The sequence below is a fragment of the Trachinotus anak genome, unplaced genomic scaffold (genome assembly GCF_046630095.1).
Source record: "Trachinotus anak isolate AG129_WGS33_773 ecotype Australia unplaced genomic scaffold, CSIRO_AGI_Tana_v1 ptg000026l, whole genome shotgun sequence".
NCBI lineage: Eukaryota > Metazoa > Chordata > Actinopteri > Carangiformes > Carangidae > Trachinotus > Trachinotus anak.
The window spans coordinates 8,202,946-8,215,686 of NW_027273877.1; the positions used below are offsets into that span (position 1 = coordinate 8,202,946).

General features: G+C 38.3%; 1 protein-coding gene across 5 annotated transcripts in view; it reads right to left on the reverse strand.

Moving 5' to 3' along the window:
- cfap221 (cilia and flagella associated protein 221) overlaps positions 1-12,741 on the reverse strand; it is a 151,129-nt gene that overhangs the window by 132,482 nt on the left and 5,906 nt on the right. For all 5 annotated transcript variants that reach the window (XM_071464212.1, XM_071464211.1, XM_071464210.1 and 2 more), the window contains exons 9-22: positions 11,284-11,413; positions 10,777-10,891; positions 10,501-10,612; positions 9,775-9,862; positions 7,991-8,080; positions 7,239-7,334; positions 6,214-6,301; positions 5,826-5,917; positions 5,322-5,402; positions 4,301-4,408; positions 3,980-4,147; positions 3,783-3,868; positions 3,617-3,695; positions 3,262-3,362 (exon numbers count right to left, since the gene is read on the reverse strand). In XM_071464212.1, the coding sequence (XP_071320313.1) occupies positions 3,262-3,362; positions 3,617-3,695; positions 3,783-3,868; positions 3,980-4,147; positions 4,301-4,408; positions 5,322-5,402; positions 5,826-5,917; positions 6,214-6,301; positions 7,239-7,334; positions 7,991-8,080; positions 9,775-9,862; positions 10,501-10,612; positions 10,777-10,891; positions 11,284-11,413 (1,434 nt within the window). The remainder of the gene's footprint in view (positions 1-3,261; positions 3,363-3,616; positions 3,696-3,782; positions 3,869-3,979; positions 4,148-4,300; positions 4,409-5,321; positions 5,403-5,825; positions 5,918-6,213; positions 6,302-7,238; positions 7,335-7,990; positions 8,081-9,774; positions 9,863-10,500; positions 10,613-10,776; positions 10,892-11,283; positions 11,414-12,741) is intronic.

Sequence of the window (12,741 nt, forward strand, 5' to 3'; positions counted from 1 at the left end):
AACTGTTATTAAACAGCATTTTCATGCTTCAAGTCAGATTTTCTGGCCATATTTCATTTAAGCTTTTACTCCTCAATCTGAACGGGTCATATATTAGCAAAATGACGTTAGTTTTGTCAGTTAGCTACACAAGTTAAACTTGGCAGTTGCTGTCTGTAAATATCAATATCATATCTTTTTTTTTTTTTGGCCACTTTTGGGGCAGTTGAAACAAGCTGTGAAAACAACTTTCACACATCATCACCTTTAAAGTTGCAAACTTGTTTTGTTGCTTATTTACACATCCAGCAGCTACAGAGCAACATCCATATTCACAGTCTTTGGTCTCTCAGACAGGCAAAGTGTTATTTATTTATAATATTTATTTTACCAGTTGTAGATAAGCCTGTGGGGGGACAGAGGCAGGAAGCAGCTTTTATTTTGTTTGTTTTATGATTTGGTGACGCCCCCTGCCTTTCGCTTTGTTCCTGCTCTCCTCTCTGAGTTCTCTTTCTGTTGTTTAGTGATTTACCAGAGAATTAGCATTTGTTATCTTTAATTTTGATTCTGGTTATCTCAACAATAAAAGGCTTTTCTTGCCAGATCACATCGCTGTATGTTGCTTCCCTTATTCCCAGAGATATCTGCATGGGTGGAACAAGTAGACTCTGTACCCACAGAGATGCTGTTTTAAAGTTTGCTGGTAGTTGAGATACAACACGGTCCTTTTAATCATTCACGCACATACTGTATGAGGAAAACATCTCTTTTGTCTGCTGTCAAGTTGCTGTCAATTTCCTTCTAATCTACTATTACGGTCACCTGACATAAATCATATTGTTTGTGTGTGCAAGATAACTGGAGACAGTGTGAATGTAACCGCTGAGGCAATGTTGGAAAATTAATGAGACTGAGCAGGGAGGCTGGGGGAAAGTCATCTCTTGCATGAAAAAACAAGAATATATCTTCAGTTATCCTGCAGATCAGTGGTGACAGGCATAAAGAGAATATTCTGCCTTGCCAGGCATCTGATTATGTAAGATGGGGAAGGTGAAGAGAGATGAGGAGTAGACAGAAAGGTGAGGAGAGAGAGTTGTAGCAAAATAGTAGTCAAACCCACACATTCACAAGTACACCATGTGAACAGTGGTTGCCTAAATTACTTGGGAATCTTGTCAAATAAAGACTTAAAATGGTTTCAGATCTCTCTGGGTTCATTGCATCATTAGCTCTGCAACGTTCCCTTTGTAACTTAAATCGTCTTGAAACAAGGAATTTTTCCGTACATGAGGTTATTTCTAGAAAGAATCAGAAACAGAAAGTGTTCTGCACACCTGAGTCATAGTCACTGTGACAGGGTGCATAAAGAAACATACAGTGCACCACAAATGCGGCAGGACAGCCCCAAGCTGTGTTCAGTAATACGCTACATCAAAATATCATAATTTATTCACTGTCCATTTAGGCTAAAGACTGAATAAATCATTATTTCACAGTGGAAGTGGAGACAGAGTGTGGGGCCTCTATATGACCTAGACTCGCACAGTTTGAACAAAGTTTCATTTCCATCGAAGGAAGAAACCACGAGTGCGTTCGGCTGCAGGATGAGTCAAAGGTTTAGGTTAAATTTAGTTCAACAGCAAGACTCCATGATTCCTCGTTTTTAAAATACCTAACTGTTTATTTCTTCTATGCTTTAATATCAGAAACAGAGCCACTGAATGATGTAAATCTAAATAAGAGCTTGAGAATTGGGGATGTGCTAAAACCTTTGACCTGTAGTTTATTTAACATAATACTAAAGTATATTCTAAAGTATTAAAATACTAAAGGAATCACAATTTCTTAAAATGGGTGAAACAAACTGGAACCGAGGCAGATCACTGCAGTAATACTAGTATTTTAGTCAGATTGATGAAATCCAGTGGTTTAAAACCTGAGGGAGAAAACTAATCTCAACACTCATGATTGGTTTTAGGAACATACACCTTTTGGGAGACTTTGCAAGAGTAGAGCTGATGAGTACAAGAAGCACACCTAGTGTACAGCATTCTTTAGAAAACCCCAATGGGATTTAAAATAAAAGCAGCTTTTTTTAATTAAATGGAATCAGAACCAATACTTGAAATCCAAAATGATACCTGCTGTAAATGCAGTACTGCATGTACTCCAACTCTATGAATGTCAAATGAGTTCTGCCGGATATGTTACAAGTGGACACTTTGACAGCCTGCAACCTGGCAGGTACTGGAAGTTGTGCAGACGTGGCTCATACACATTTATTTTTGACGAGTGCAAGAAGTCATGTTTCTGTAAAGCTGTATGTGAGATGATGAGCGGGATCCCAAGCTATTAAATACTCATGCTATGTCCTGGCATTTTGTCAGGGGGCGTAGAGAGGATAAATACCTCCTCCTGGTATCACTTGAGAAGGAGGGAAAGAGAAGGAGACAGAGATAAGTTGTCTGTTTGGAGATGGGTCTGTGTCTTGCAAACCTTTCAAATGTAACTAAGCCAGAAATAGATCGTTTTCATTGCCAATTATTTTGCTAACTACCTAATTTTTTGTTTATAAATGTTCCACATTAGTAAAAAATGACCATCATAATTTCCCTAGTTGACATATTCAAATGTCTTGTCAAGGTCAATAATTGATGGAATATGTTTGGGGAAAGAAATGAGTGTTTCATCCTTTGCTATGTTCTTCAGTGTTACTGAAGAACATAGCAAAGGATTGACACTGTTGATTTTGCTCATCTATGAGATGCACACTCTCGTCTTGTCATTTTATCGACTGATATATTTTATAAGGAGGCTCATGAGTTTAAATTCCTCTTCAGGCTGGAAAGATATGGTCCGCAGAAATGAACAACAGCCACTTTCTGCTTTGTAAACATGTGCAAGTGCTTTCTGTTCCAGCAATGCTCCAGTTGGAGCGTCTCAGCGACTACTTCCTCATGAGGGTGCTTTAACATGGGAACCTAGGGGTGAATGCACCCTCTCTTTTAACTTCTGGGTAGCTGCTCTCAGTATGAAGTCTTTCTTTTTTGCCTTGTTCAGCGAGAAGGAGGAAAAATAGGAACTGGCACAAGTTGATGCTGCACACAGTGATGTAGTGGTAATGAAAGTTAGCAAACTCCAGCAGCAAATGTCAAAGGTGGAACTAAAGTGTAGTCTACAAATAAAAAGGCAGGTAGGTAAAAGGCTATACATTATAATGTAGCTGTGTTAGGGTTTTGCTATCACCAAGAAAAGCACAAATTCATTTCAGTTATATCCTACCTGCGTAGGGCACAGTCACTGGTGAGAGATGGTTGGTTGGACAGACAGTTCGAGGTGATTGAATCAAAGTTTTTCCATGTCATAATCCCTTTTATCACTTCCTGTTGTTCAAGAAAAAAAATGATTCATCTGCATCAGAACAAACAACATTTCAGATCTAAAACAGGAGCTACATTAACTTTCACTGAGAGGGGTCAGTTTTCAAAAATGCCTCTTATTATCAAACACTTGAGTCCAGCAGGAAAATGTTTCTTGTATGTCTAAACAAAAAAGATCAAAACAGGGTTCAAGTGTTTTAAGGAAAGACTAAAAGCTTTCCAAAGAAATTCACTAACTACAAAGTCTGTAAAATTACCCTGCGGTCAAGAAACTTCTTCTGAGTGTGCAGAGTTTGTGTCCTTGTCTCACACATGTTGCTCTCTGGGACTGTGTACCTGCATAAAAAAAGCACTCTTTTGTGCAACGGTTTTGATGCCCAAGAGAAATAAAAGGATAATGTGACTGAAGATGACTCTTCTTACCTGGGCAGAGGGCAGAGGTGGAATTCCAGGTCACTCTCCAGGTATTTAGGGGTCGGTTTGTAAGTCTGCAGGCCTGGAGCTGGATTCTAATCCACGACATCATGAGACAAACATAGAAACAATTCTAGTTTAAATATACTGTCCCTGTGAAACACAATGTGTATTATGTGGGGAAATGTGTGAATGAGAATCCTTACAAAGATTCTGAGTGGGTTTGCAGGAAAAGGCCTGAGCAGAGCTTCAGGGGCAGTGAAGCTGAGACCGACCGCCTCCTGTACTTCCACAGCTTCCACTTCATTTTCATGCTGCTTTTCCTTCTCTGCCTTGGCCTCCCCCGTTGGGGGAGATTGGGCTCCAACCTCGTCCTGGAAAGTGACAACAACACAATGGGAGAAATTTTAAAAGCCAATCAAATAATGAATTAGTAGAAAAATCTGAACAAATTATTTATATATGATATATGATTTCTATAATACTGCCTCAACCACTATGTTTGGGTGCAGGTGCTGTGTAGTTACCGGAGCTCCAGTGCGAAGTGGTCTGGCCAGAGCAGTGGGGATATAAGAGTTGAATGCCTCCCAGGTTGACACAGGCTGGTAGCCCATAAGCTTATAGTGCTGTGGAACCTAGAGTGTCAAAACGGTATCAACAAATACTACGGTTAGAATAGCAACACAACGTCAAAACAGAGAGGAGAAATGACTTGTGTGCTCACTTATAGAAGCCTGCAACACAGAGCTCTACACTGCATGGAAATTATTATTTAAATCTATTGTTATGTCAGTAAAAAGCACATCCTTCCATCCTTACACAGCAAATCACTGACAGTCCCCTGACTTCGACTCCAGGACCACAATGTTGTTGTCCAGTATGTAACATATGTTCATTTTGCCCTTAGTCAGTTTTAAGACATAAAAATAAGAAATTCATTTCTTACTTGCATATATTTGTGGTGGAATCCTACTTAAGCTCTTAAAATCCTACTTATGAACATGTTCATGAGTGTTATCAGGAAATTATACTTCAAGTATCAAAAACACTTGTTCCAGAGAAAATGGCCACTGTGAATGATAAATAATTATACATTTAATACATTAGATTTTTACTACTAAATGCAACAATGTGTAACTACTTGCTTTTTTTGTAAAATATTGGATTTGATGTTTGTAGGAACAGTTATTTGAATCAAACCATGTGAGAGGTTTAGAAAAGAAATGTCTCTTTGTTGCAACTGCAAACAACTCATAGACATCTGACATGTGACATTATGCCCCAAACAGAAACTGATTTTCCATAACAGTTCACAAGCCAAAAACTTTAGGAACCACTGGTTTATTATTATACAAGCACTATATTTTATTATATAGCTGATCAAATGCATTAACAATACTTCCCCCTGAAATGTAGCTCAGTATAAAGTGGCATAAAGTGGATATGTAACACTGCATCAATATTTCTTTACTTTCCACCTCTGCTGCTGGTGGATGTTGATTCATAAGTGTGATGTTCAGATGAGCAGGTGGAGCAGGAAATACCTACTTGAAGCTTGAAGAAAGGAACATGCGTTGTCACTGTCACATCAATAGGATCCACAGGCAGTGTGACCAAATTACTGTGAGCCTGGAAATATCAGGGAGACAAATGGTGTTATTTGTTCAGTTGAACGCCGAGGCCTTTTCTCTGCAGGGCATCTGGGAATTGAAAGATTTAATCAAAATGCGGGAAACTGAGCTTCCTCTTTGATTCCACGGTTAGATCAAAGACGTCTTTCAGAGGAAATAATGAATGAAAATTGTTTCATGTGCAGGACAATAGCCAGCACTAACTTTTCAGTGGTTTCTCGTCTTCTGTACATCAGCTCCCATTTAGATAATTTGGGATTTAACAAAGTGATCAAACTCTTTTGCTGACAGGGTGCTGATTTCTTTCTTCAGCATAAATGGGCAGGTACACTTCAAACATAACTAACAATTCGTAATCTGCATTAGGGCAGTAACTTTCACAGTTTGCTGTTACCGCACATTAAATATATAACATACTCACCAGGGGGTCATCTTCATCAGAGAAGATGGGAAAAGAAAATGGAAAGACTTTGTCTGGTGAGATCTTCAGATCGCATGGCGTCTTTTCTTTGACTGAAGTAAACATAAAAAAGGTGAGACTTTTATAAGATAAAAAAAGGTGACTTTCTACAGATCAGTATTTCTTAAGGTCAGTGAGAAATATTCAGTATTCAAAGTATGACTAAATGCACAGAGTACCATAAATAGCCCTGTTCCTGAGGCATGCATATATGTTCCAAGAACCTCATAATAACCTGAAGGGATTTCATTTCAATTTTACCTCTAGAAATAAATTCAATTAAGCATGCTTTACTGACACGGCCTAATGAGATTATTTCTGAATGAGGAGATCATAGGATAATCAAAACCTTTCTGTGCCGAGGGCAGCTTCCTCACGCTGTCTGCCAGCTTCTTCAAACACACCAGTCTCCGGTTCATGCGACATCGGATCACAACCTGTGAGACAGCACAACAGTGTGGTACTGCTTTGTACAAGTTTGACTTCTCTATAGAGACTCACAACAACACAGTGACACATAAGAACAAAAGAAACATAAAGTAAGTGGACAGCAATAACTGCTGCCTGGCAATGGCCCAGTGCAACATAATAAAGCAGAATAAGAGTATAATATTTTTTTTCTTGCCTTACAGTAACACTAGCTCTAACTTTTTTGCATGTAGTTGTTGATGTCAGGAGTCATTATACAGCTATAAACTAAAACTGAATCACCGACCTTCTCATTAGTGGACGATCCCCTCCGCCTCCTGAGCCACAGCTGCCCCATTATATTATTTACTTAAATTAATTGATATATCTTTAATTGGGTAAGTTAACCATCCATTTCCTGCTACCTGTCTGAGTACAGGTTGAGCTAATTGATTCATTATATTACCAGGAATTATGGCTATATACAGCTGATTAGTAAAGACAAGAATGTGATATAAATGTCAACTATAAATATATAATAGATTTTACTTTTTTACTTGTATGTTTTATCTATAAAAAGAGTGTCAGCTTGAGTCAGCTGTCTTGACTGCACCTCCACATGAATAACAACCTATTAGGTCAATACAGTGTTCAGCAGTGGCACTAATACTTAGAGCTTCCTTTGGGAAACAGCAGCATGCTCTTCCTGTGGCTTTAAGAGGCCACATGAGATTACTCTGCTTTTACTGGAATGCGATGCGCCCAGGAAGCATCGACTGTACGGTAAAGAATATTATACATTTAGTGTGAGGAATTTACACATGGCTGAACTAAAGGGACACAGCCGCAGGGACAGAAGCCATCTCCTGAGGGAGGAGGCAAAGTGTGTGTGTGTTGGGCATCTCAGCAAATGCTCATGCATGTGTGCATTACCTCGGTGACTTGAGAGTTCTTGGAAGTGTGTACCTTGCGTGCTGCCTGCTGAAACAGTCTGAGGGCCCTTTGTCTCAACTCCCAGTGAAAACTGGAGTAGAACTGGAAGGATGGGGTTCCCTCTGGGGCCTGGGAGAGGTTAGAAAGTCATTTACTGCTGAATTTCATATACTCATTTGATATTGTTACATTGAGTTCATATGAAAAGAACCATAAAGTTGAAATTCACAAGGTCTCGGCTTGGAGTATTTAAATGACAGAATATAGTAGAATTGTAAAAAGTGAATGTTAGATTGAATTAAATTGCAGAAAAGGGCTGGAAGCAACAGATTTATTTCATCTAAGACCATTTTTAGTGAAACCCCTGTTGTACAAAGAAGAATAAAAACATGTATCAACCTGAATTGCTATGACAAAATACTGTTATGTTAAGCATTAATTGAACATTGTGCCTACTGTGGTTTTACAACCAAGGTGCTTTAGTTTCAGATTTTTCCGCGAAAACATATTGTGCTGTCTGAGACTTTTCTTAAGGCTGAGAAAACACACAGACACACACACACACACAAACTCCTGTTACTACATCATGCACAATATCAGCAAGTCAGCCTGTCAGGCGTGATGCTTCAATTAATCTAGCCATAATGGGAACCTCAATCTCAACAACTTACGCAAACAATGATGGATTCATGAGGAGAGTTATTCATTTTCATGTTACTGGAAAAGCAAACTGAGTGAAGGTGAAAGTTCTGTGTCAAAGTAAATGTACAAACATTGAGATTTACCTGTCCGGCTTCACAGAGAACTTGTCTGGAGGAAAGTTTAGGTGGGCCAGCAGCAAAGTCTTCCTCTTGCCTTACATCTCCCCTTTTTACCTACAACACAATCAGTTAAGAGTGCACACACACTATAAACTATGCTGTATATTAGACAAACTTGTGCCTGGATTAAAACAAGAGTGAAAATCTGCAGCATGCTAACAGCTCTGTGAGGCTGCACTTTTAGGCAAAGGTGTGCTTTAAAATAAATGTTAACATTAGCATTCTAACATGCTCACAATAACAATTCTAACATGCTGATGTTTATCAGGTTTAAAGTTAATTATGTCCACTATCTTAGTTAAGCTTGTTATCATGCTGCCATTTGTTAATTAACACTAAACACAGAAGCTGAAGCTGCCATAGCTTTGAGGGAATTAGATAAAGTGAAAAATTTCATTTGTGGAGATATTTTACTCTGGAACAAAGCGATGGACCACTGGCATGGCTAAATATGTTAAAGCCTAAAGCAAATCTCATAAAATACTATTTTTAGTTTGGCAAGCAGTAGCTCTCTATCAATCAACAGGTAGCTTGTCTTTCAGGAAGTTAAGAATTTACATGCATTTTGTCGTGTCATGTTGTCAGAACTGGTAAGAAACATAGGAATCCTGCTAAAAATGTTACAGTATAAAGGGAGTTTGGTATGTGGCATAAAAACAAAAGTAGATGTTTTTTCTATTTTTGCTAAATCCTTCAGTTCTGGCAGAGACAGATGGTGCAAGATCAACTGAAAAAGAATATCCCAACAAGTTTATCCTCTATAGTAAAGACAACTTGAAATCCCTTGGCTGAAGAGGCAACATTCTCTTTATCATGGGAAGAAAGAAACTTGATTTCTTAATTACTGTGACTCAAGCAACCGCTTCCAATCATCTGGAGCATGCGCTCATTTGTCAACATTTGATAAAAAGATTGTGTCTGCAAAATTGTAGACCTTTTCACTGTGATAGGAGCAGAGGAAGAGGGTTTATCAGTTGGCTTATTTAAGTTCTGACAGTCAAGATTTTAAAGATGACCTATACAAGAAGATAGTAGCTCTTCCTATCATAAAAACAGCAGAGTTCCCATAAAATACCAATGTGGTGATATGAGGTTGTAAACGGAGATCACATCTGTGTGTGTGCATGCATGTCTGTGTGTGTGCATTATAAACAGTGCAGATGAGGAGATGGGGGAGGAAGTCCTGTTAAGTGTCTGTGAGATTTCTGTCAACTATTCAAATAACTTTTCTAGGGACACAAACACACACAGGCTCGTATTTCAAATGTGATGTTACTTTGGCTGAGTCTGCACATACCTTCAGTGACTCTCAATGCAACCAATCACAGACGCTGAATGATTTATTTTAAGTGGGGAAAAACACAGTGGGGATCCAATAATGCACCAGTGGAATCAGGTTATGACATTGGTATGCGTGTAGAGTTGTGCATAATAAAAGATTACTTATCAACACTGGTGACAATATAAATTTAAAATAGCTAAAATTGTAGCCCAGTATTAACTAACTGACTGTTTACATCCCCAAAGCTCCATAATTATGGGAAAACCTCAAGTTTAATTATCCTCCAAATCAAACTATGACAAAGAATAATAATAGAACAAGAAGTGTAGGGGGGTGGTTGTGTTAGTTTTATCTGATGGGGTTCTATGGTGCCAGATTATGAAAAACAGTTCTGTTAAAGAACTTGCTGTAAAAATATCAATGGACAGTCTGTTTACCTGTGTCCTCACTGAGTGACAGATCTTACCATGTATTCATGCAGTGTGATCTCTCTCTCCTCCAGTATCTGCCTCCTGGTTTGCTCTGACACAGGGTCCTTACCCAGATGAACTTGCCTGAACGGAGGACACAAACATATTTATATATCAACAGTGATATTTGTGAGAAAATAGGAAAGGTCAAAGATGACCTTTATAAAAATACAACCCTTTCTTTCCTCTGAACTTAAATGTAATTGGAGTAAATGTTTGAATTGTTATTATTTATTCCAGGTTGTGGATGAAGGGACATGATTTAAGAACAGACATCCTACAAACCAAACAAATATACAGCATATCATTCTTAAATCTAATCCCTGCTGGCATTTTACCAAGTAATACAAATTCAACATCTAAAACAAGAAGATCTCTAACAATTATTTAAATTTATGTAAATATTTCTTTCCAGAATCTCTTCAACACTGGGCAAAACAAAACAAAAAAAGACTAAATGAAGGATGGTTTTCACTGCATCCTCTCATCCAACACAGACACAGATAAGTTATATCTAGCTTGTTTAATTGGTGTGATAAAATAGTGCATCTGTATTTCCCCAGTGTATTTATGTATGTATTCTTCCACATTGCTGATTAGTGAAGTGTATTCCCAGATGATCTTCCCATTTTGTCTCAGCTGCTATGTCTTCATCTTATCCCTGTTGTAAAACTGTACATTTTCATTTTGTTGTTGAAATTTCATGTTGTAGTTTAACCTACCATCTGACATGGTTGGCTTGCTCCTCCTTCACGTTTTGTTGAACCTTTCTCATGAAAAGTGCCTCCTTCATCTGCTTGTTCTGTTGACCAAACACACTGCCACAGGACATGGCTGAAGAGAAGTGAACCAGGAAGATAAGAGACATTTACTTCATGGTGGCAAAGTATGCAAAAGGAGAGTACAGCAGGATCATAAAACAATGTAGTTCATTATAACACAGCAACAAGTTTGATGAGTCTGTCACAAAAACTCCCCAAACAGTGGGTTGCATCTACCTTCTCTCAGGGCTTTAGAGCTGAGTTTACTGGTGTCTTTGATCAGCATCTTTGCAACACCTGCAGGGGTAGAGACATCCACCGGCTTCTTCAGTCCAGGCTGATCTCTCAGTGTCTGGAGGACAGGTACAGAAAAACAAGAAAAGAAGAACAAATCAAACCACTGCAAGAAATGACCAGTAGGACCAGTACAACAAGTACAGTGAAAAAAGAAAGAAAATCAGATATGCTGTTCTTATGTATTTAATAAAAAATTAAAGGTAAATATTAATTAATTTCAGTAACTAATAAGCCCATTTTACAGTGTACTTAAATAAAGACCTTTACACTTTCCTATAAGAGGAAAGAAAACTTCTCATAACTACTTTCAACATGAGAATAAACTCATTAATCCCTTCCTAAAGCATCCACCAACTACTATGTTCCTGCATTTCAAATTGAGATACAATAGATACTGTGGTTGATGTGTCAGGACTAAATACCCCTCAAGTTTGACCAATAGACTACCTTTGATTTGTCAGCCTCCTTGGTTGACCTAAATTTGGTTTTACTTCGAGGAGGCACTTGGGTGGCAGGTGAAGATCCTTTATATTCTGCAGGCACTGCATCTCCGTGACCTGACTTTCTTTCCAGCTGACTATCATGCAGAGAAATAAATGAATAAAAGCAGACATGAAGGAGTGAAACTTAAGTGCTTTAATTACAACAGAATTGTGCACATTATTCAAGACCAAAACAGATTCAACACTATAAAACCCTAATTTGAGAGCAAATTACAATTTGTTTTAACTAATTGAGGTTACAAACTCATTAATGGTTGAAAGAGCTGAATGAAATGGAAAAAATGAAAATAAAAGACATGTTTGTGGAACCTATAATGGTAAGCTAAAAGCAATCAATTGATAATTGAAATAGTTTGCTTAAAGCATGTTATGGTTAGCTCAAATAGTTAAGTTAATACTTAGAAATAGCCTCTACCTATGTCAGATATGTCAGGCAGGAGACACTTGCACATATCTCATATTTTATTTTAGTTCCACAGAGGGGAACAACAAACAGAATGTTTTATATGCTAAACATCCATTGGGTGCCATATCAATCTTGATATCACTGCACCAGCTACCAAGCTATTTTCATGAATTATTAACTTTTGGCCGAGATAACACCAAGACAGTGCAGTGGATGGAGCTACTGCTGTGTGATGGATGGCACCCTCTTTCTCATGGGAACAGAATTAAACATTATACAAGCTGAAAAAAAAAAACAAATGGGAACTTCTAATCAGCACACAAGGCCTTTTTCTGTGAATCCAGTCAAGTGGATGTTTTTAGTCCAAACAAGTTTGTAGCTTGTTTGCTCATACAACCTGAGAGCTGGAATAACTGACCAGCAGAAGAGAAGTGAAAGGCTTTACTTTATTATTCTACTCTATTATTTAGGATTTCCATTGCTCGTGAAAACAAAGTAAAGCATCAAAGAGAAGAGCAACATTTGTACATATATACAGATAAGTGGCAAATTAAAGGATAACCAACATAAAGTTTATGACTAAGGCGCTGGGCTACCTAAAGCTGCCAGGACAGCTTCAATGCACCTTGACAATGATTGTACATGTCGCTGAACTCTACTGGATCTTCTAAAAGACATTCCCTCATTTGGTGTTTGATGATGGTGGTGGAGAGCACTGTCTGACACCTCGGGCCAAAATCTCCCATAGGTGGTCAACTGGGCTGAGATCTGGTGACTGCGGAGGCCATAGCGATGTAAAAATGTGTCATCATAGGCCACAGGCGATCACTCAGAACACCTTTCTTTAGATTTGGACCACCATCACTTTTTTACATGTCTCTGTAGACCAGTGCCTCTGGTTTTCACACCACTGAACTTTCAAATGTGCAGGGATCTTTGTAATGAGGTGTTTATGCACTGCAATCCTTCTATAACCTCCCTCTCTATGTAATTATT